Source organism: Typopeltis vanoorti, chromosome 15 (assembly GCF_054136105.1).
Source record: "Typopeltis vanoorti isolate ZY-2024b chromosome 15, IOZ_Tvanoo_1.0, whole genome shotgun sequence".
Classification (NCBI taxonomy): Eukaryota; Metazoa; Arthropoda; class Arachnida; order Uropygi; family Thelyphonidae; genus Typopeltis; species Typopeltis vanoorti.
This window is the reverse complement of record NC_143563.1, coordinates 59,623,528-59,646,724: the sequence shown is the minus strand read 5'-3', so window position 1 is coordinate 59,646,724 and position 23,197 is coordinate 59,623,528. Positions and strand designations below refer to the sequence as shown.

The following is a 23,197-nucleotide window of genomic DNA, read 5'->3' as shown; positions in this document are numbered from 1 at the left end:
GTCTATAGCAAGTCCTACTGATGCTGATTTTGAGATAATCCTCCTCTTAGCTATTCTACTGTCAACACCTATCTCAATTTTCTCCAGATTCAAATTCCCTTTTGCATTCAATCATCTAATTCCTTTGTCTGCTCTCACAGCAAGTCCTGCTTCCAGCATTTACTCTTCTCATGCAGTGTCTCCCTATTCACCTTACCCTCCCTCTCATTTTCATGCCTCGCTTGCAATCTCTCCTAATTTTCTCACATTCTTCAACATGCTCTTACTTCCTCAGATCTATTATCACACTCATTTTTTTTTCTCTCTCTCTCTCTCTCTCTCTCGCAACAACCACCTCTCCAAGTGACTCATATCATAATGATTTAAATGCAGTCGAGCATCCAGTTATATAGTTCCATCTGTCTCACATGTTCACAAACTGCACTCCTTTCTCCTCCCACAGCTCTACTAATATACTATTCATGATCTTTTCTCATCATCTCCACTGATAACTGAGCAACACGCTGACTACCTTTGATACCACAATTTTATCTTTTACTCTATTCAAACACCTCCTGATATTTATTCTCACATTTTTCCTTGTTTATGACCAAATAATTTATTCATACTATAACTATCTACTCTTTTGCTTACTTACTCCTCATATCCAATACCCCATGATATTCTGCTCATTCTACCTTCAGGAAAACGAACTGAATGCACTTTCTCATTCACCACATCTTAAATAATTGAATATCTCCATACAATTGAGAATAATAAGGAATTTTTGTTAGTCATTCTAAACATTTGAAATTTGCACCAATTGGTAATCTTTAATCAAGACAAGACATAAAAACAAAAATTGCAAATGCAATAACCTATAATATGCTAACAATGTGGATGGGCAACTAGTTAATTCAGTATCTCATAATTTTCTCCAGATTCAAATTTTCTCCCTTTCGCAACCAATCATCTGATTCCTTTGTCTGCTCTCACAGCTTGTCTTGATTCAAGTCTTGATTCCAGCATCTATCATTAATCTTTTAATGTCTTTACTGTCAGTGTTAATGACTCCTAAAGATACCATACAATGAATATATCACAAATTTTGAATTAAGACAAAGAATTAGTTCTTTTGCTGGTTCAAGAAATAACATCATAACTAAACTTTTGTTTGCTAACCTAGTTAGCATACCCATTTTCCAACCAACAGATCATGGGTTTGAATCCTACTGTGGGCATTAATGTTTGCAATTGTTTTTAGGTGAGAGATGAATGAGAGATGAATTACACTGCGCTGCTTATTAGAGGCCTCGAGTGGCTTAAAAAAAGTTCCATGTTTGGTCTTTAGAGCAGGGTTTCCAGACTATACAAAAATAAATAAATAAAGGGGGGGAAAATCCTCGGCCCACCCAATGTTACTAATGTATTATAGGTTTACCAATAACTTTTTGTGGGTGGGAACCACATAAAAAAATGGCTTGGTCATATCAGCAGATCAAATAGTCTACCAATACAACTTTTTGAAGGACTTACTCTAGAAATTCAAAAAAAGGCAGACCTAGAGTAAACTGGATAGACAATATAAAAAATTGGACAGGTGCTTCACTTACAGAGCTGAAAGCAAAGTGTCAATCAAGGATTAGGTGGAAGATTTATGTGAGGAATATTTCCTAATATTTATTCCACGGTCATCATCATCATCATTACACCTCCAGGGAGTCCAAAGATTTATCGAGGGAGGACACCTACTCCACAACTCTTCGTCTCCACCACTCAAATCCACAAACTACAGCGAACTGCATTACCTCCAACGCCGTCTACTGTCCACCACTAGTATTTTCACAAACATTCCTGCCCACAGCAGAATTTGAACCCACAGCCTTTTGGCTGGAGAACAGATATGCTAACCATTCACTCAACCAGGCCAGCCTATGGGATGAAGAAGAAGAAGCAGAATACCAACTGTTGGGTTCTTCCAAGTTATAAAAAGCAACTACAACTAGCAAATAGACAACTACAGAGCAATTTAATGATGAAAAAAATCTTTACAATGGAAATATATAAATTCATCATCTCAATAAGAATGTAAAGTTGTGTGTTAACTTTCATCCAATAAAATGTGTAGATTGTTAGAAAAACTGAAATCTGAACACAAAAAGATCTAATGAGACTTCCAGGATCATTTAAGATAAGTCCTTGGTTTCTGTTAAGAGCACTCTGTGAATGGATAACTGTCAGATTTGAGAAGTCTAGAAGAAAAGTTAATTAGGGAATATTCCATTCAACTATATGGGTAGTAGCTGAAGTATAGTAGGAGAGGCAAGTTGTAGTTTTTAGGTAAGAAAGAAAAACTATGTTGAAGAGATTAAACAAAAAAAAGAAAGGAAAAATCTGGTGCAAGAAATTAAAGTGAAGTGTAATTCACATGCTCACGAAACCTTGATTTTACAAAATGAAACTCCAAATCCTTTCTGATTTGTTTATTCTTCATGGATATTCCAAAACAAAATCTTGTTAACTTTTTTTTTTACTATCTATTAAGAACAAGCAAATCGGGAAAGGTTTGGATTCTGCCTTGAGTTGATCATTTTACAACATTGAGGATGCTCAATTCTTGAGCATGTAAATTTCTCTTCACATTTCTCAAAATTGCATAACTTGTCTCTTTATGTCTCCTTGTAGACTGCTTATTTTACATGCGAGTTTTATGACTAAAATGACTAGAAACTCTATATAACTTTAAAGGTCGTTATTCTTAATTAATTTAGTCAGAAAACTCATAAAAATTAAAATGGAAATATGACTTATGCATTACTTCAACCGTGGTATTATTTCTCGGTATGGCTCTCATTGATCAGACCACACCAGTCTGGGTAGTAACCCTTCCCATAATGCAAATCATTATACATGTCCACAAGAATAGGTGCTTTGCATTATGGGATACTAAGGCAAGTGATGTGAAGTCATTAGCCTCACATCAGTTGCTGAGTCGTGAAGTTATTTAACGTGCAAACTTGTTTGCTTACATTTAGATAAGCATCCTTAATTCATCAAAACTTTCTAACTAAAAAAAAAGGAACCTGTGTACATATCTACCAAGGGCACTGAAGACCTACATCTATGTGCTTGTATAATAAATCTGCTTGAATAAGAAATAACAGATTTTAACTTTTATAAAATAAAAAGGGAAATAAAAATTGAATGTGAAAATTACATTAGTAATTCTCTACTGAGTGTTCCTGGTAAGATATATGCAAGTATCCTAGAGAAACGGTTGAGAAGAATTGTGGAAGAGAAGCTTGGTGGAGAACAAGCTGGATTCAGGCCAAATAGAGGTCATCAGATACAAATCATATTTGTATCTAACCTAACCAACTATCTGGTTAGGTTAGATATAAATATCTGTATTTAAGTTTTGTAATCTGTAAAAGGCATACGACAAGGTGCCAAGAGAAAAGCTATTCAAAACGCTACAGTTATATGGTGTCAATGGACATTATATTAAGCAATTATTCGAGTTGTAAGTCAGCAGTTAGAATTGAAGTAGTATAGGAAGGTGGTTTGATGTTAAATCTGGTGTTAGACAAGGGTGTACATTATCGCCTGTTATTATCTATATGAATCACATTATGAAGAAAAGTGGTATTAAATCTTCTAAATAAATCTGCTACAAGTCCGCAAGATTCCCTGACTAAATTGAATAACTGTTGTAGTAAATATGGTATGATGGTCAGCATTAAAAAGACAAAGACAATGAAAATAGGTAGAAACATTGAAAGTATGGAGATGTATTCCTGATTGTATGCTGTTGAGTTTTTACCACTGTGCTGTCACTGCTTGTTTCATATAATGTTGGAGTCTTGAGAGATAACAGATTGATTTGGAGGAAAATTGTCAATAGGAAGTTAGTAGTGATGGAAGTTTTTCATGCTGTATTATCATTATATCCTGTGCACCTCCCCCCGATGATGATGAAATAATTAATTTTAAAAAAATTGAAAAATTAATAGTGATGAGTTCCTAAAACTTCTGGCAGTCTGATTGGTTTGGGTTTGGACGATTTCATAGCATTTCACATCCTTCAAGGAAAAGTCAATCAAATTTGGACTTGCTAGAATGAAGAAGTCTGCATTTCTTCCAAAGTACTGTTCTAGTGTTAATAGTGAGAAGCAAGGCAAGACTCATTCAGATTCCAAAAATGTAACAGTCTTGATATCAGACCTGAAAGTATGGAATAGTGCAATCAAAGCCTCCTTAACGATGTTTGTTGTTATCTAGAATATGGAAAAACCACTTAATAAAGTTATAATGATGATTTCTTTATCTTGTATCTTCTACAAATAATCACACAGACAATGTTCTAGCAAACTGGATACCATTATTCCTCCATTTTCTCCTATGACTGTAAGATGTGGAACTGGCAAGAATACATTCATATTTCCTACCTATCAAATCAATTTTTCTTCTCCATTTTCAATTCATCTTCTATCTTTCCTCTTTGAAACAATTTCCAATAACATCTAATAACAACCTCCATTTGTTCAAAAAACATAATGACAAGTTTCTTCTTTATTGTCACCTGTCCATACATGGCACTGATAATACAAAGTGTTATATATTTTGCAAGTGTGTGTGTGTGTGTGTGTGTGTGTGTGTGTGAGTGAGTGAGTGAGATAAATATCTACAATGAGGGTAGAATAAACATTCCAAATTTTTTCGGACTATGAACTATTAGCAATGTTAAAAAATGATTTCCTTTATTTTTTATGAGTAAATTTTAACTTGCATATTGTAAGTTATATCTGCTGCATTAGTCACCCAACATTAGTGAAATAAAATTTATATATAAAAATATAAAGTTTTATGGGATTTTACGGGTTACAACATTAAGAATTTTAACTTGAAACGTACCATGATGTGAGCTTTAATGAAAAAGCTATTTTATATAATTCAAATCACTTGTACACTTACCAGAATTATGGCCAACATTCCTATTTGGGCGACCCATGTTATTAGAATACGTAGGAAAGGTTTCAGTAGGAATAACTCCTGGTCCAGTACCGAGTGATCCCACACCTAAGAAAAAATTACAACTGTGTTTGACATTAGAAAACTAAATGACAGACACAAAGTATTTATTTACTCAAAAGCTGCCTTCAATGGGTGTTTTAAACTTGAGAAAGAATACATACACAAAAAAGTAACAAAAATCAGTGTTTCAGTTACAATACAAATATTATGCTCATGGCTGTCACAAGTAAGCTGATGACCTGTTGCAGGAAAAACTGGTATTTAAACCAATCTGAAGTATTAGACACATTTTGAAAATTTTGATGATATAGAGAAGAACGACTGTATAGCTCAGTGGAAGTGAAGCTTCCATCATCTGTACTTAGTTGCCCAAAGTTAGACTTATAGTTCAAGTGCAGTTGTCGAATGGAGGAACTTTTTCCAAGCCTGTTTTCGACCGGTTCCCAAGTTAGTCAATCTCTGGCAGAGGCAAGCAGGCTTTTCCATCCCATAAACTCAAGAAAATCAACCATAATACCCATATTATTTTAGACAGTAACATATCCTGTTAGGGTTAGGTACCAAGAGATGGCAGCATGTGTTTACCAATCTCTTCATCAGTGGCCGCTAACAATTAGTGATAGACATAGGCTAGCTATCTCTGATTGACTATTGGTGGAGACTGAACTGCCCACTCAGTCTCCAAAAGCTGGACAGGGTATAAAGGCGTTAACTGATTTTTTTTTTTTTTTTTTTTTTTTTTTTTTTTTTTTTTTGAGAAGAAAGCATAATAGTAATGAAGTAAATGTTAAACATGAAATCTTAAAACAGTTGCTATGCTGGTTCTAGAAATATCTCTGTATTGTAATTCCAAAACATTATATACAATCTGGAGCTCTTCAATGTTCGTTGTTATCAAGTCTCTTCTTTCTCCTTAACTTTTTCATTGTTGTCTAACATAACATGTGCTGTATACCACTGAGTATAGAATTATCAAAAAGTACTGGAAGAACTGTGTAAAAAAGATGAAGCATATCATATTTTACTTTATACGTTAGGCTAATGGTGTGTTACAACAAAGAAAACAAATAAATGGCTTCTTATAAACTTAATTTTTGTTATGGTAAGTTTAGTCCTACCTGCAATCTTCTATACCTATCAATTTCATGTGTTTTCTAGTTATTTGTGTTAGCTTTTGCAAGGGAAGAAACAAAAAAATTCCCAGTAAACTCATTCAGTTTAAAAGTCCTTATATCTAGCTTTTGACAGAGGTATATATGTACAGAAATTTTTACACAGAACCATATTCTGTCTGATATTTTAATGCAAAGGCTAGTGCAAGACCAAATGTACAACCAGATCCCAGTGCAAAGTCAGAGCCTGATTGCAGAGTGAATGGTGAATATAAAGTAACTAATGATAAAGTTATTACAACAGAATAAAATGTGACAAAGTCATTAGTTAGTTAGTTTTTGTTTTGTTTTTTTGAGGGGACTTCCAATGTCAAAACAGTACACATTATATTATTAAGCAGTTAATAGCACACACTGCACAGTCATTATTTTTGAAAAACCTCAAACACCACTTGAAAATATATAGTTGTTCACAACATCATCCATATTGTGATCAACTATATATATGATCAGTTATATATATGTTAACAATCGAGGATCTACAATCAGTTTGTTTCATATCTACATTACAAAACAAGTTCCCCTCATTTCCCCTCCTATATTAAAAACACACAACACTTTGTAAACAAAATCAGATATCACACTGGAAAAAGATGATTTATTAGTCAGTTTTGATGTCTCTGCCCTCTTCACAAATGTTCCAATCAATGACACTAATCCTTCTACTACAGGACAGATTCCATCCCGATATCATAGAGCTCTTGGTGCATATACTACATTCTGGCTATTTTGTGTGGCAAAACACTTTCTACCTAGAAAAAGAAGGCACAGCCATGGGCTCACCATTATCCCCCCCCCCCCTTCCCCATTGCTAACTTTTACATGGATCATTTTGAGCAACGTGCTCTAGTTTCCTCTCCTTTAAAACACAAAGTCTGGCTTAGATATGTTGATGATGTTTTCACTATCTGGCCCCATGGCTGCCAGGCATTAGACACATTCCTCAGCCACCTAAACAAACAACACAAACGTATACAATTCACAAATGAGATTGAAAAACAGAACACACTTCCGTTTCTAGATACACTTGTCTAATGTCTTCCAGCAGGCAGTCTTTCTTTCACTGTTTACTGGTGTAACGTCTCTGTATTTTCGTTTCCTTATTAGAGTACATATTTAAGTATGATCCAAATTGATTCAGTCTTCTCTATATCGTTCTACCTAAATTTTATATCTTTCTCGTCAATATATAACCTGGCATTATATATTGACCCCTAGGGATATTTCCTCTACAGAAACTGGCAAATTTATATTTTAACTGCACCAGCCAGCTTCCTATAACAAGAATATAATTCAGGCTCCGGAAAATATTCCTAGGTTTTAGGCATATACGTTAATCTAAATTCACACGTGAGTATAAAGATCTCGGTTCCTTGCAGTCGTGACCTAAGATCTAATCTCTATTATATAATTTTCTAAACTCTTTCCCACTATTTGGTTCGAATTTTATAAGTGGTAGGTTGACACCTCGAATTCAGGAAAGACTCAGATTCAAATAACAAAACATGTTTATTAATACTAAAAGACAAGTACATTAAATCTTGTATCAAGTCATCAAAACTTCTCAATTTCTAGCTAAGTTAATGTCTTATGCTTATCTATACAAACTGTTCAATACTAATCTGACTTTCTCACATAAACTGACATGCAAAATCATGTAATACAATGGATAATTTAAACAATGTTACACTCAAGTCAAGATCCTTCATTCACATTTACTTTAAATAGATATTTCTCAAATCATTTCTCTCTGAGTTAAGTTTACTCAATTAACAAAGGGTTTTCACTATTTTAATCATATACACGTTAGAGATTTATGATGTACAATTCTGTGTCTAATAGAATTGGCTGTATTAATTACTCTATCCTATCAAAGTTCTCTAAAATGTCCTCAGTCTTGCTTTATCAAGACACAAATTCTATCTTCAAACAATCTCAAGATATAAAACAAAAGAGTCTTTACTTTACCAAATCCCTCCGAAGGTCTATTAGCTGCCACGCGTTGCTCAGGTCATCCTTCGTCTTGTGACTGAGTTGTTCCGTTCTCTGCTACTGGACACAAAAAATCAAGAAATGGCTGTTGCTATGAGCTTTCTCCACTAGCTCGGGTGGGTCGTTCAGCATTTGGCACCATTCTGCATGAGCTGTTGATTCTCATACAGATCTCCGTGGAATACCTCTCAGCGCAGATCATGAATACGGCTAGCTGTCGTCGACATAGCACCCTTGGCTTGTCCTATCTCCGATCGCTCGTTGAGAGTCCTCGATCTCCAAAATCTCAGAAGAAAACAGGAAAAAAGCCTTGCGTTTGGCGCATATTGCCTTAAATACCTTTTCTCAGTGCCCTCTTTTCTGTATTGTTTTTCGCAAGATCCATAGCTTACATCGCCCTTAGGTTGATCCCTTGCTTTCCCTCCATGCTATTAGGTGTTGTTTACGAGGAAAAGCGCTTATGTCAGCCTTCCCCGTCAGCTACAGCTTTCGGCGTTACGACAGGTACTTGCAGCTTACACATGACCATTGATCCTATTAGTCATTTCTTACCTAGTGACTCACGATTTTATGATAGTTTGATAATACATAAATTAAGCTATTATTCCTTTACATGAAATGTTAATCTGACATTATTCTTGATTTTTAGCTTTCCGTTTTACAATAAATAAATTCCAATATATTACTCATACAGATACATACTTTCATATACAACAACTTAGGTATTTCTCACCTTCCGCTGGTAAGCAGGTATTATGCAAATTTCTTTGTAATTTTGTAAAGCTTACATGTTAGATCCTGAATGAATAACTTGTCGAGAAGTTCTCCATTCAGTATCTAATACTGTAAACTGACACATACTGGCCAATATATATACAAAAACTAGGGTCATTAATACACTAAAAAAACAGGGCTTTGAAGATTTGCTCTAACAAACAAGTACTTAAAGATGAATTAAGCTATCTGCAATACCTTCCCAAAAAATGGTTACAGCCAAAATACTATCAACAAAATTCTGTACAAGACCTCACATAAAAACAAAAATAAACACGACTACAATAAAACTGTAACCATTCCATACCTTAAAGGGATATCAGACAAAATAAATAGAATATACAAAAATACAACCTTAAAGCCACCTTTAAACCTCCTGCAAAATTAAAGAACTTACTCAACTCATCTAATGATCCACTCCCTCCGCTGGCCCACCCTGGAGTATACAGTATTTATTGAACATGTAATATACCATATATAGGGGAAACAGGATGCACAATTCCTATCAGACAAAAGGAACATAAACGACACATTAAATATAACAACTATATGGTTAAGCTGGCCTTTCTGATCATGCCCTGAACACTTTACATAGAATTGACTGGAAAAGCACCAGTTGTTTACATCAGACCAAAACATGGTATGAACGCAAATTAAGGAAGCCTGTGAGATTCTTACTAACCACCCCAATTTGAACAATAATGATGGTCTAAAAATCCAAAGCATATGGAAGGCACATATTCTACCCACGGAACCTTTCTCCCTAAGAGTTAACCATAAACAGGACTGTAGATAATCCAGAATCCTAAATCTGAAATAACAATTGTAATGTTAAAAATCTATAAGAAAGACTGTTTTTCTCATGTTATCTTAAATAGAATTTAGCTTTGATGTAGTTTCTAAATAATTAATTAATTTGTAATTTATTCCCCCCCCCCCACTAGAAGTCATGCCAGTATATCAAATCAGTGATAAAATCATTGTTTCTTTAGCTTACTGTGTGAAATGTAACTCAGCTTGTCCTTGTATATTTGTATATACTCGAGATGATGACCTTAATATGAAGGCAAAATGTCGGGAAATTAAAATAGTTATTTATAACATGGTTGTGAAGTCCATAATTTCTAAAATCGATGCTGATCACTGTGCAACACTAAAAGAAAGGATGGAAACAATTAACTTCAAGTTGTCCCTACCATTCTGTAATGCACAGCACGTTTCTGTGATAATCCCATATATGAGAGATTGTTCAGCTATAGTAAACTACTATCAGAGAGGTGAGAAATTTAATAATGAGAAAGAGAATATACATATTAACATTGATTTAAAGACCTAGATTGTACTCTTTGTGAAATACATAATAGGGAGATCATCATCAGTTGCATCAGTCTTGGTACTGGTAGCTCAGCAGCAATTTCCTCCATTCCGCTCTGTCATTGGCTTTCTTCTTAACCTCCTGGTAACTCCTCAAACCCGTGCTGTCTTTGACTTGGTCAAGAAAGCTTTTCCTTGGTCTGCCTCTTCTTCTTTTCCCCTCTATTCTACCTTCAGTTATTCTTTTCACAAGTCCATCATGTCGAAGTATATGTCCAAACCACCTATTCCTTCTAATTTTGATCGATTTTATTAGAGTTCTCGTTTCTCTCTCTCTCAGGACTTGTTGGTTTGATTTTTCTGTACATTTTATTTTGTTCATGCGATGCCAGCACCACATTTCAAAAGTCTCCAATCTTCTTACATCTTGTCTGCCTAGAATCCGGGTTTCATATCATACAGTGCAATGCTCCACATCAATGTCTTTACTAATTTTTTTTTCAATATAGGTTGAGGTTTCCTGTTAAAATGCTTTTCATCTTAGAGAATTGGGCTTTTGCATTGTTTATTCTTGATCTTATGTCTTCTCTTGCTCTGTCATCTTCTGTTATTAGGCTTCCTAAATATTTAAAGCTTTTCACTTGTTTTATTTGTTCCCCGCTGATGTCTATATGCTCTGTATTGATAGGGATTTTGCCTGTAACAATGATTTTAGTCTTATCTGTGTTGATTTTCATTTTATATTTTTCAAGGTTATTATTTAGTAATTCTAGCATTGTTTTTAACATTCTTCTATTTCTGCTACAAGGGCTATGTCATCAGCAAATTTTATACACATGACTTGCTCACCATTTATCTTTATGCCACTATTTATTTTATCTTTAGTTTTCATGAATGGCCTTTTCAATATATAAATTAAATAAAAGTGGTGAAAGTATACATCCTTGTCTTACTCCACTCCTGATATTTATTATTTTCTCCTTATTGATTTTAATCCATCCATTTTGATTTTTGTAAATTTGATAAATTATTTTCCTATCCCTCAAATCTATGCCAATATTAATTAGACAATTTAGGAGTATTTGCTGGTTTACTTTATCAAACACTTTCTCTAAATCAAGGAAGCAAATGTATTTTGACTAAGGTCTAATCTTCTCTCTATTATTGTTCTTAAACAGAGTATTGCCTCTCTTGTTCCTTTATTCTTTCTGAATCCAAATTGGTCTTCATCCAATAGACAATCTATTTTTGAATAAATTCTATTTTGAATAATTTTTAGCAGAATTTTGCTAACATGTGGCATTAAAGCTATTATTCTAAATTGGCTGCATTTGTTTGCATTATTCTTTTTTGGTATTGATATTATGGTTGATTTCATAAACTCCTTTGGTATTTCTCCTCTATCATAGATTTGGGCTATTAATTGTATAGAGTAAGGTTTTTGTCTCATCATCTAGATTTTGTAGCAGTTCTATAAGAATATTGTCTACACCTGGACTTTTTCCCTTACTCATTTCGGACAGTGCTTTATCAAATTCTTCTTGCATTATTGGGAGTCCTAGATTATCTTCATTTTGATTTTCTATGCTGATATCAACATCAAGTTCGTCGCCATTATAGATTTTTAAGATAATTCTTCCATTCCATTAATATATCCTCAGATTCTATTAGTAATTTTCCATTTTCATCTTTGATGGAATTGTTTTTGCTGTTCTTATTAAATTTGAAAGTCAGTTTGTTAATTTCTTTATAGGCTTTCTCTACGTTTTCTTTTTTAAATAATTCATCTATGTTATTACTCTGTTCTTCCAGGTATTCTTTTTTGGCTTGTCTACATTTTCTTGTAATTTGATTTTTAAGATATTTGTATTTGGCCACATCTTCTTCTATCATCCGGCCAAGTATTTCATCTGTTATCCAATGTTTTCTTTTTTCTTTTTCTGCATTTTTCAATAATTGATTTGATGAATTTGTAATTAACTCTTTAATCATATTCCATTGGTTTTCAATATTATTCTGACTATTTATGTTTTCTGGAATGTTATGATCAGTTGGTATCCTCTTGTTATCCTCTCTTTACTTCTTTACTCTTTAATTTTTCAAGGTTCTGTCTTATTGGTTTGTATTTTTGGATTTGTTTCCTATGTTTCAGTTCTGTTTTCATTAAGACAAGGTTATAGTCACTACTAATGTCAGCACCTGGATAGCTTTTGCAATTTTTTATTTGGTTTCTGTATCTTTTCTTGACCAATATATAATCTATTTGAATCCCCAGGTGCTTTCCTGGTGTATCTTCTTCTTTTTGGAACTTGAAATAGTGTATTTGCTATAACTAACTGTTTTTTTGTGTAAAAATTCTATTAATTGTTTTCCTCTTTCATTCCTACATCCAAGACCAAATCTTCCTGAAAATTATCATTGCTCTCTTCTCCTGCTATAGCATTCCAATCTCCCATTATTATTGTATTGTCTCTGTCTTTAAAGCTGCTCCAGATTTCTTCTATTTGTTCATAAATTTCTTCTATTTCTTCATCGCTATGTTGTGATGTTGGCATGTAGACCATTATAATATTGAGGTTTACTGGTTCATTTTGAATGCTTATCGCCATGATTCTGACACTATAGTTAATTATTGTAGTGATTAACTTTCCACCTTTTTTATGAAGCATTATTACAACACCTGACTCACCCTTCTTTTGTCCTGAATATATTATTCAAAATTCTCCACTCCAGAAATCACCCTGCCCCTCCCATCTCGTCTCACTAATGCCCAGAATGTCTATTTCAAGTCTTTCCATTACTTTTTTCACATTTTCTATTTTACCTGGTTCTAGCAGTGTTGATGCATTCCATGTTCCAATATTCAGCTTATTTCTTGTCTTCATTTTTGAATAAGTACCAGGATTTCGTTGGCTGTCGACCTGAGAAGCCCGGTTACCTCTCCTGCCGGGCATGACTCCTTCAGTGAAGGCTCCATCACCAATCTTGATTTCGTTTTTAACTTCCATTGCTGCTTTTACTTGGGAATGTAATGTGGTGGTTTCCCCTTGCCTTCCACATCGCAGTATTGTAACATGTAAGCTACAAGAGGTTAATACAAGTAGCACTGTTGCCCACTACTATAATTATTAGTGGTTAGTTGAAAGAGGAGGAAACACCCCTAGCCCTCGAGTACTCTAATAGCTTCAGGGAGAATGGAGGACCTCCTCCTGAGGTTAGTAAGCAAGAAAAGAGACAGACAGAAAGTTTTAAGTAAAGAACCCTCATTAGGAAGAATGTTAGTATGAGGGTGGAAGCAGGAAGTGGAAGAGTTAGAGAAAAGTCTGACCAAAAGCTTTGAAATAGATCATATTTAGCTCTGAGACCTAGGGTTAGCCATGCCCGTGCCTGCAAGTTGCAAGCCTCATGAGGACAATAGGGAGATACAGTTCCAAAAAATGAAAACGAATGGAAAAGAACTGTGGAAGTTTGAACAGCTACGGAGAAAAAGCAGGAAAATTACTAATGCCAGTCCTAATGGATATTGACTTTATTTATTCATGTGGGGTTCATCCCGTTCCTTAGGACTGGTTGAGCCTTCCTAGTGAAGGATTAAGTATGTATTTAATGACTGTAGATCCGTGTGTGTTCACGTGCTGGTTTGCCTATTCTGAAGGACAACAAATTAAAGATTCCAAGAAATTATATTCCCGGTTTCATCCTTTATGCAAGTGTAAGCAAATAAAATTTGCATGTGAAGTTACTTCACTTCTATGACTGACTGTTTTACAGTTCAGTAATAGATGAGTTCCGTGGACAAGTACCTAAGCTTCTCAGAAGATTTATTACTCCAAGTTTTGTGAAGGAAATACCCAGATATGTCCACAAGTGCAGCTAACTCAACTTCAAGTGAAAAACGCTGAAAAGGGTTCTTCATGTCCTAGATGGGATTGAAACCCAAGCCTTTCCAACCAAAAAAAAGCATGACTATATTGACTGAGCTACATAGCCTCAACTATTACCACATCATTCGACAAATTAATAAATAGTAACATATATCAGCCAAACTTATTTCTCATAGTAAAATTATACAGAAAATAATCATTTTTTATAAAGAATTATAACAAAATGTACAGTAAGTTAAGGTTTTCTTTTTTCAACTCATACGCATGATGGTTTTTCTTCATTTGGTATGTGTATTATATATACAGTCACACTTAACACAAATACTCTGCCGCTCCAGTGGATCATCAGCCTATTCAAGGTAAGTCATAGATCCCAGTCATCTTACATGTTCATGTAAGACGACTAGGATCTATGCAGACCCTACCAAATAAACTTTCCCTATACTGTTTCTATATGGATTTGACTGCCAATGCTAATTTTAGGCTTAATCTCATGCAATTTATTTATCAGTGCATCTTGCATATATGAAAATATGACTTCTGCATTACTTCAAACTTAGTATCACCTCTCGGTCTGGCTCCCACTGATGAGACCTCAATAAAGGTCGAAACCAGTCTTGGTAGTGACCCTTCCCATAATGCATAGTATTATACATGTCCACAAGGAGATGTGCTTTGCATTATGGGATACTAAGGCAAGTGATGTGAAGTCTTAGCTAGTTTATACAATAAGTTCATACTTATACGAGTTGCCCCAGTCCTGAAAATACTTCAGGCACAAACTTTGTTTGCTTACACTTAGATAAAGGATTAAACCAAGTATATAATTTCTTGGTATCTTTAATTTATAGTATAACCAAGCGAAAAAACTTCCAATATATTAACAGCTTGTCCCATACATATCTCTATCTCAGTGAAGAGTTTATTTTCAGCAAAAGCATATACACATTTTTCTGCTGAAAACATGAACCAATTAGCAAGAGCCCATGAACAGATACAATCAAATGCTTGAAGTTGCCTTTCAATTACCCTCATGTTACAACAATGACAATCAAGTGCAAAGTTATCAACATATAGAGCACTGCATATTGTAGGAGGAAATCGTGAGTGATCATATTTACTTTAATTGCAAAGAGTCAGTCACACTTAAGAGACCCTTTGGGAATATCCTCTTTGTGGTATGGCAGGGATAATGGTCTTCCAACTCTGACTTGGAAGATACAGTATAGAGGGAGAGAGACAGTTCTTCCCCTACTGCTTTTATCATTTCTATTACTATTTCTGATGGGCCTGGTGCTTTGTTGTTTTTCATTTTCTTATTGCCTCTATTACCTCTTCCTTTTTTAACTTTCATATCAGTCCCCTGTATACTTTCCTGCTCTCCCAACATCTTACTCTCATTTTCTATATTTAACAATTCTGCAAAATATTCCTTCCATCTGTCTTTCACCTTCATCCACTAATATGACTCCATTTCCATCTTTTATTATAGTGTTTTTCAGAAATCCTTTGTGCCATTACTTTTCTGCTTTGCTATTCTATATATTACTTTCTCTCTGTTTTCCTTTTCCTATCTCTGCATATATTTTCTTCCAATTTTTTTTTTTAATCTTTTGCTTTCCTCACTTATACCTTTGTTTTCCATCACTCTTCTTTATATTTCTCCCCAGTTTTTTTTTTTTTTCGTTTCTTACTTGCTTCCAGATCCCAAATGCTTCCTTTTTCTTTTTGCCTCTTGGACTTCTTCCTTCCACCATGAAGTTTTTCTATCCTTCCTAGGTCTGGATCCTCTCGATCTTCCACACACACAAAAACTTCCTCTGCAGTTTTACCCAAGATGTTCTTCATTTGATTCCAAGTGTTTCCTACATCCATAACCTTTTTGTTGAATTTACTCTTATTTTCTTCAATCAGATTCCAGATTTTCAGCCTCTTTCCATTTTGTTGTTTTCTTTTTCAATATTAGATCATATACTACAACTTTATGTTGCTATGTGTTCACATGGGATTGTCTTGCAATTTTTTAATGTATCCTCTCTTTATTCCCTTTGTGAGAATATAGTCTGAGTCTTATTTTTTTCCACTTTTATACATTATCAGGTGGCCCTCCTCCTTAAATAGGATGTTGGCCAAGCAAAGTCCAAACTTTCTACAAATTTCAGTATGACTTTCCTCATTCCTTTCTCCTAAACCATGTCCTCCACGTATACCTTTAAATCCTTCCTTGATTATGTCAATATGTCCATTTAGGTCTGCTTCTATTATTATATATTCATTAATCATACATATAACAAATACCAAGTGTGGATTTACAAAACTCAGCCTAATAACTCTAATAGATGAAAGATATTGTATATATATTTATCAATTTAAGGTAATTATTTTTACAGCCCCTTTATTTTGGTTTCTCAGAGTGTTTGTCAGTATTTATTTATTGTGTGCTTTCATGGCTGAAAACATGAACATGGCTGAAATTTCAAATAATTTCAGCCATGTTCTGTTCTAGTGTTTCTTTAATACTTTTTTTTTTTTCATCCCTTTATACATTTGATGTAATGTTCTACTCTGTTATTTTTCATTGACATATGATATGCTTCCAAGAAGAAAAGATTTCAAAACACTAGAGTTATACTAAACAAATGAAACATTATACAAAGTAACATTTAGCAAAGATTTAATAGAAAAATGATATGCAAAATAAGGAGTAAGCTTGGATGCTATCTACACTCTTATTCGTTATCTATATGGATCGCATTATGAAGAAAAGTAGCACTAAATCTGGTAAAACGAGATATCAAACTTATGTAGATGTTATATTTCTACATAACACTTGATCCACAAGATTATCCAAATTAAGTAACCGAAGTAACAAATTTGTATGAAAATCACCAAAAAAAGTCAAACTATTGAACAGGTAGGAATATGAAAAACTTTAATTGCATTTTTGATGGAGAACCTATGGAACAAGTATGATATTTTGAATACACTGGTACAACTTCTAATTTGCCATCAAAGATGGCAAATTAGAAGTTTTAACTTACAGAACCAAGAGTTTGGGGTTGGGAGGAAAAGCAGGAAACAGATACTAGTATATAGGTATGAGAGTTCACAGGATCATGTCAAAAATAGATATAGCTGGGTGGGTGTGTGTGTGGGGGGGGCTTGATAAAATGAGAAATGAAGAAAGTGAGAGTAGAGATAATGCTATATTTTTTTGAATAACAGCTTCACACATGTAAGAGAAAAACTAAAAATAATTTATTACTCCTATACATTTTGCTCAATATATCATTAACCTCTTTTATGGAGAAGACAGAAAAACTGGTAACATTTAAATCTTGAATATACGAATGAGTCAGACAGCATGCATATACTATCAGGTGTCTCATTTACCTGTCAGGTAGGAAGGACACTATTGAGTTCAGATGTGGGAATAGATGTATAATTAATGAATTAATAGATGATGATGATATAAAAAATTCTAAACAATTAACAGCAATCACTTGCCAAAATTTACTGGGCACACTGTCTAATTAAGATTAGTAATATAGGGCTAGACATGATTCAAAAAATAGACAATCAAATTTGAACTTACCATATTGTGGCACCTGAGTATGGTTCCAGTGAATTCTGTTTCTAGTGTCAATGACATGAGAAGCAGGGCCCAAACCTTCAGAATCCAAAAATCTTATATAATCTTGATGTTCTTGGATTCTAATAGTAGCAGAATGGCCAGTCTGTCGAAAGTAGCAAAGATGACATGAACAGGATATCTGTGAAGGATCCTTGCTATTTGTTCTGATGTGCCTTTAAGATATGGTATGCTGATCCTTTTAACATCAGATTGCAATCCAGAAGAGAGATAATAATTATCAAATATTTTCTGTATCAAGGTCTCGCTTTAGCCATTAAGTAATTAAGTAATAGAGTAAGCTTTTTAATTTTTTTTTTAAAATTTAATTCTTCTAACAGAAGAGACTCAGAAGAAAAAAGTTCTTTTTTTTTTTTTGTGAAGGGAAGATGCGTGGATATATCTTGCCTGTAAAGGATGGCTTCCTACTGTAAACAGAAAATTCAATATCACCAGCAGTTATGATGTACTCAAGTATCCCAAAAGAGGAGCCTTTTGTTAGATTCATTTCAATAATGAACTTGATGCAAGTATATAAGGATTATTTTAATTTTATACAGAAATGGAAGTAGTTATGTTTCAAAGTGAGACCAGATTGCAAAGATGTCATCTACAAAACTAAGCCGAATGTGAGGTTGAGGAGAAATGGTGTTAGAAACCCAATCCTTTAAATGCTCCATAAAATAATTAGTCAAAGCAGATGATAATATAGGACTACCCTTCGCAGTACCTTCGATGAGCTGAAACAATTTATTATGTCAAGTAAAATAGCCAGCATGCATGTTAAACTTGAATAAATTGATGTCAACAGAACTTGGAAAAGTAAGTATTTGTAAACAATGAAACCACATCAAAGGAAACCATAATTTCAGAATATTGAAGATCTTTAATTTTTTTCTTTGAGGTGAAAAAAAAAAAAAAAACCACCTCTCACATAAAGATCTTCAAGAGGCAGAATTGGATAAAATTAACTCCTTATGCTCTCACATCACGTTCACTAATGAACAAGAATTTAACAACAATCTTCCCTTTTTGGATACTTTAATACAAAGTAACTCTGCTGGTAATATTCAATTTTCTGTTTACAGAAAGCCATTCTTTTAAGGCCAATATACCCACGCACCTTCCCAAAAAGTAGGTATTATCAAAAGCCTTGTACAATGAACACACACACACACAATTTGTTCTTCTGAGTCTCCTCTATTAGAAGAATTAAATAAAATAAAACTTACTCTATTACTTGATGAATATGAGACCTTGATAGAGAAAATATTTGATACTTATCGTCCCTTTTCTAGATTGTTATCTGATGCTGAAAGAATCACCTTCTATCTTAAAGGAACATCTGAACAAACAGCAAGCATCCTTCAGAGATATAATTTGTACACCACCTTCAAACCAGGGCAGAAGTTGTCATCTTTCTTACCACCTATCAAAGATACATTATCACCTTTATCATTGCTCAGTGTTTATCAAATATCCTGTTCTCATCATCTTTGTTAGTTTATACAGACTAGCTGTTCAGGCCTTGCTTCTCATTATTATTATTAACACTAGACAGAGTTCACTGGAACCATGTCAAGATGCTACATTACAGTAAGTTCAAATTTGATCAAATTTTTGAATCATGTGAAACTTCTGTGAAATCATCTTTCTTATCACCTATTAAACATACATTATCACCTTTATCTTTGCCTGGTGTTTATCAAATACCCTGCTCTTGTCATATTTGCTTACTATTAAAATTAAAGAACATCAAGATTACATAAGATTTTTGGATTCCGAAGATTCAGACCTTGCTTCTAATGTCAACAACACTAGACACAGTTCACTGGAACTGTACCAAGTTGCTACATTACAGTAGGTTCAAATTTGATAGTCTATTTTTTGAATTGTATGAAGCCCTACGCCACCATCTGGATTTTAATCGGGCAGACTGTATGCTTATTTCTAAATTTTGGGAAGTGATTGCTGTTAATTGTTTGTAATGTCATATATTTATTATTTTTAAATGAATTTATACATCTATTCCCATGTCTCTGAACTCAATCATGTTTCCTCCTATTGGACAGTTGCAACCAAGACATGTAATATTATAAGCATGCTATATTACTCGTTGTTGTATTCAGAATTTAAATGATTTAAATAATTTAATTCAGAACCAGTTTTTGTCTTCTCACTGAAAGAAGTATGAGATACTAAGCAAAATATATAGTGGTAATAGGTTATATTTAGTTTTCTCTCAGATGTGTGAAGCCGTCATTCAAAAAATATATTATGATATATGCATGTGTCTATTAAACAAGTAGTAGAGCTAATCGTTGGTAAATAAATGCAGCATCACAAACAGGAAAGGAAAGGTCAGTAAAATAAGTGCTTTGTGGAAGAATAAGAGGACAATCAGTATATGGTTTTAATTTTTTTTTTATATCTAGCTGCTATGAAGTAGCTAGTAGCAGCAGAAAAGACAAAAATGCCAAATCTGGCAAGATCTGACAAATAAGATTAATTTAGAAGAAAATTGTTGATAGGCAGCTAGCTTTATAAGAACTTCATTATACAGTACAATTCTAGTATCCTGTACACCCATAGTACATATTAGGAACTGATGATGTGATATATAAAGAAAAAACTCACCTATTGGCATAGGGCTGAAAACATCGTCTAATCCACTGCGAATTTTTCCTAATCCCAAGAGATTGGCTGGTAGAGGAATGTTACAGCCCATGAAAGAAGGTGGTGGAATATATATACCGTAATCACGAGAAGCTTCTTCTCTGACTTGTTTGATAGTTTTGGGGCCATGATCTGATAAAACTCTCCTGGGCACCCACTGAAACAAAGTGAATAAAGTTTAAAGTTCTCATCATGCAAAATATCTTAAGACTGATTTATTACTGCATAAGAAAATATTTTTAAAATGTCATTAGACAGCATGTATTTAAATAAATAAAACTTCATTTTGCAGATTGATAGTCACTTGTTTCAAACTGATTAAAATACATAACATCAGTTCTTTGAATGAAAGTGCATCTGAGATTGTCACTTGCATATTAAATAACTTTAATGTAGTTAGCAGGATTGATATGTGTAGTTTACCACAAGTCTGAACTGAATATATTATGCAATAAGTGTTTTCATTATATTTTTTTCTTGGATCATATGAGCTGAATTACTTGTGTAAAGTTGCAAGCAGCTATTCTTAATGTTTGATCAGTGTAAACTATACAGCATATCATGCTTCTAGTTTTGACCAAAAATGGCATAAAATACCAATGCATTAAAAGTCCAAAAGAATCCAAAGTGTTCATAAAATTAATACACTATAATAAAATTATCATTGTCAGTTTTCAAAATAAATTTTACATTTCATAAAAGGAATGGTTCTATTTTTCAAGTGCTGATCAGACAAAAGAATTCCAACTACCAAAAACAGGATTTGTTCCCTTACTTACTTAGCCTGTTTCTTCTGCAACTGATGCCTCAAACTCTCCACTGAAAAGACCAAATATCATCAGAACTTTAAGCAAATAAAAATGCTATTTTTAAAGTCCATAATTTATATCTTCAGTGTGATAAATACATTACTTCTTATATACTCTAGTATACAAAACTATATTTACTTGAAAAGTAAGATACCCAATGTTTTTAAAAAATTCCATCACTTTTTTGTTTGTTTTATGATATTCAGTCATGCCTGATAATTTAATTATCTTAAGGGCCATAGAGTTTCGTCTTCAAAATATATATGTAGTTCTAAGTAAAAATCAAAATCCTGTTCTGAGCCAATTTGAGACATTACTGTATGATAATGTTTGTTTTTAACAGATGAGATTTAAAAAATTCCATCACTTTTTTGTTTGTTTTATGATATTCAGTCATGCCTGATAATTTAATTATCTTAAGGGCCATAGAGTTTCGTCTTCAAAATATATATGTAGTTCTAAGTAAAAATCAAAATCCTGTTCTGAGCCAATTTGAGACATTACTGTATGGTAATGTTTGTTTTTAACAGATGAGATAGATATTTAAATTTGTTAGCTATTTCCAAACCAACTGCATCATTCATGAATTAGTAAATCTCTCAGTTCTTTTTAGATGTAATATGCAAAATGTATGGAACCCATTGGCCTGATAAACCTTTCTATATTTAAATAGTAGTGCTGGTTTTAGTTGAATTTTGTTGAACAGCGGTATTCTAGAAACTAAGTTTTTTTGAATTTGTGAAAATTTGAATGAAATTTAGAATATCGTAATTTTCCTAAAATATAACTTAACATGCATTGTGCTGTTTCAGGAAATTAGTTGTTTTTAATAACTTGGTATCAAACACAAGTAAAGGAAAGCCCTGCTTAACACAAATTCGATATGCTTGATAATAATTTAGTGTGATTGAGTGAAATTATACCATTTCCCACTTTATGCGAGTGATTAATCAGTTAATGCGATTTTTTTTACAGTATGCAAAATTTTTTGTCCCCAATCTGCAGCAAGCGGAAAGGCTGGAAATCATTAAGAGACATTAAAGTAGCGCTAGTAATACAATGATTGTGCGAGACCTAGGATACAGCGAGTCTACAGTTTGGACTATAATAAATAAGAGCAAAAAATACAAAGAACAAAGAAAAGTTGCTACTGCTTCTTTAAGGATGCAGATCACCCAATATAGAAGCCATTTTCTGATCAAGATGGAGCGTCTTCTATCAGTCTGGATTGAGGATTATAACCAAAAAAGAATACTTCTTAGTACAGGGAATATTCAGGCAAAAGCTCTCTATATTTTTACTTCATTGAAAGAAACCAAATTTCAAGGGGAATTGGAACGCTTTACTGTGAGTTTAGGATGTTTGACTTTTTTAAAAATCAAGCCGGACTGCATAACGTAAGAATAACTGGTGAATCTGCTAGTGCTGAATCACCAGCGATGAACTTTCCTAGCTAAAACTGAAGCATCTCAACCAGGATACAAAGTATCTAAAGATCGTGTTACACTTTTATTACAATGCAGAAGGCGACTTTAAATTCAAGCCTATTTTATTGTGCGCAAAATCCAAGATCTAATATTTTAAAGAAATCATCACAATTGGAAAAGAAATGGATTTAATGAACTGGGTAATAAAAATGTGAGAAACTTGCTTGATTCCCATTCAGAACAATAAAATCCTTCAACTAGAACAACAGCATGCATATGAAGAAGTTAAGGAGTGCGAACAAGAAGAGAATGTTAGATCTAAGAAGCTAACTGTAAAAAAATTTGAGCTAGTTTATAATCGCATTGAGCATGCTAAGGAAATTTTGTTTGATGTTGATCCTGATATGGAACGAAGCTTCCAAGTCTACCAAAATCCTGACAAAGCGTTCGCCAGCTATCGCAAATTGCATGACAAGATGAAAAAGTCAAGCACAATTCAAACATC

At 33.6% G+C, this 23,197-nt stretch overlaps 1 protein-coding gene across 2 annotated transcripts in view; it reads right to left on the bottom strand.

Annotated features, from left to right (window-relative positions):
* NAT1 (N-acetyltransferase 1) overlaps positions 1–23,197 on the bottom strand; it is a 297,904-nt gene that overhangs the window by 181,301 nt on the left and 93,406 nt on the right. For both annotated transcript variants that reach the window (XM_090404548.1, XM_090404546.1), the window contains 2 exons: positions 20,418–20,613; positions 4,954–5,058 (listed from right to left, as the gene is read on the bottom strand). In XM_090404548.1, the coding sequence (XP_090260674.1) occupies positions 4,954–5,058; positions 20,418–20,613 (301 nt within the window). The remainder of the gene's footprint in view (positions 1–4,953; positions 5,059–20,417; positions 20,614–23,197) is intronic.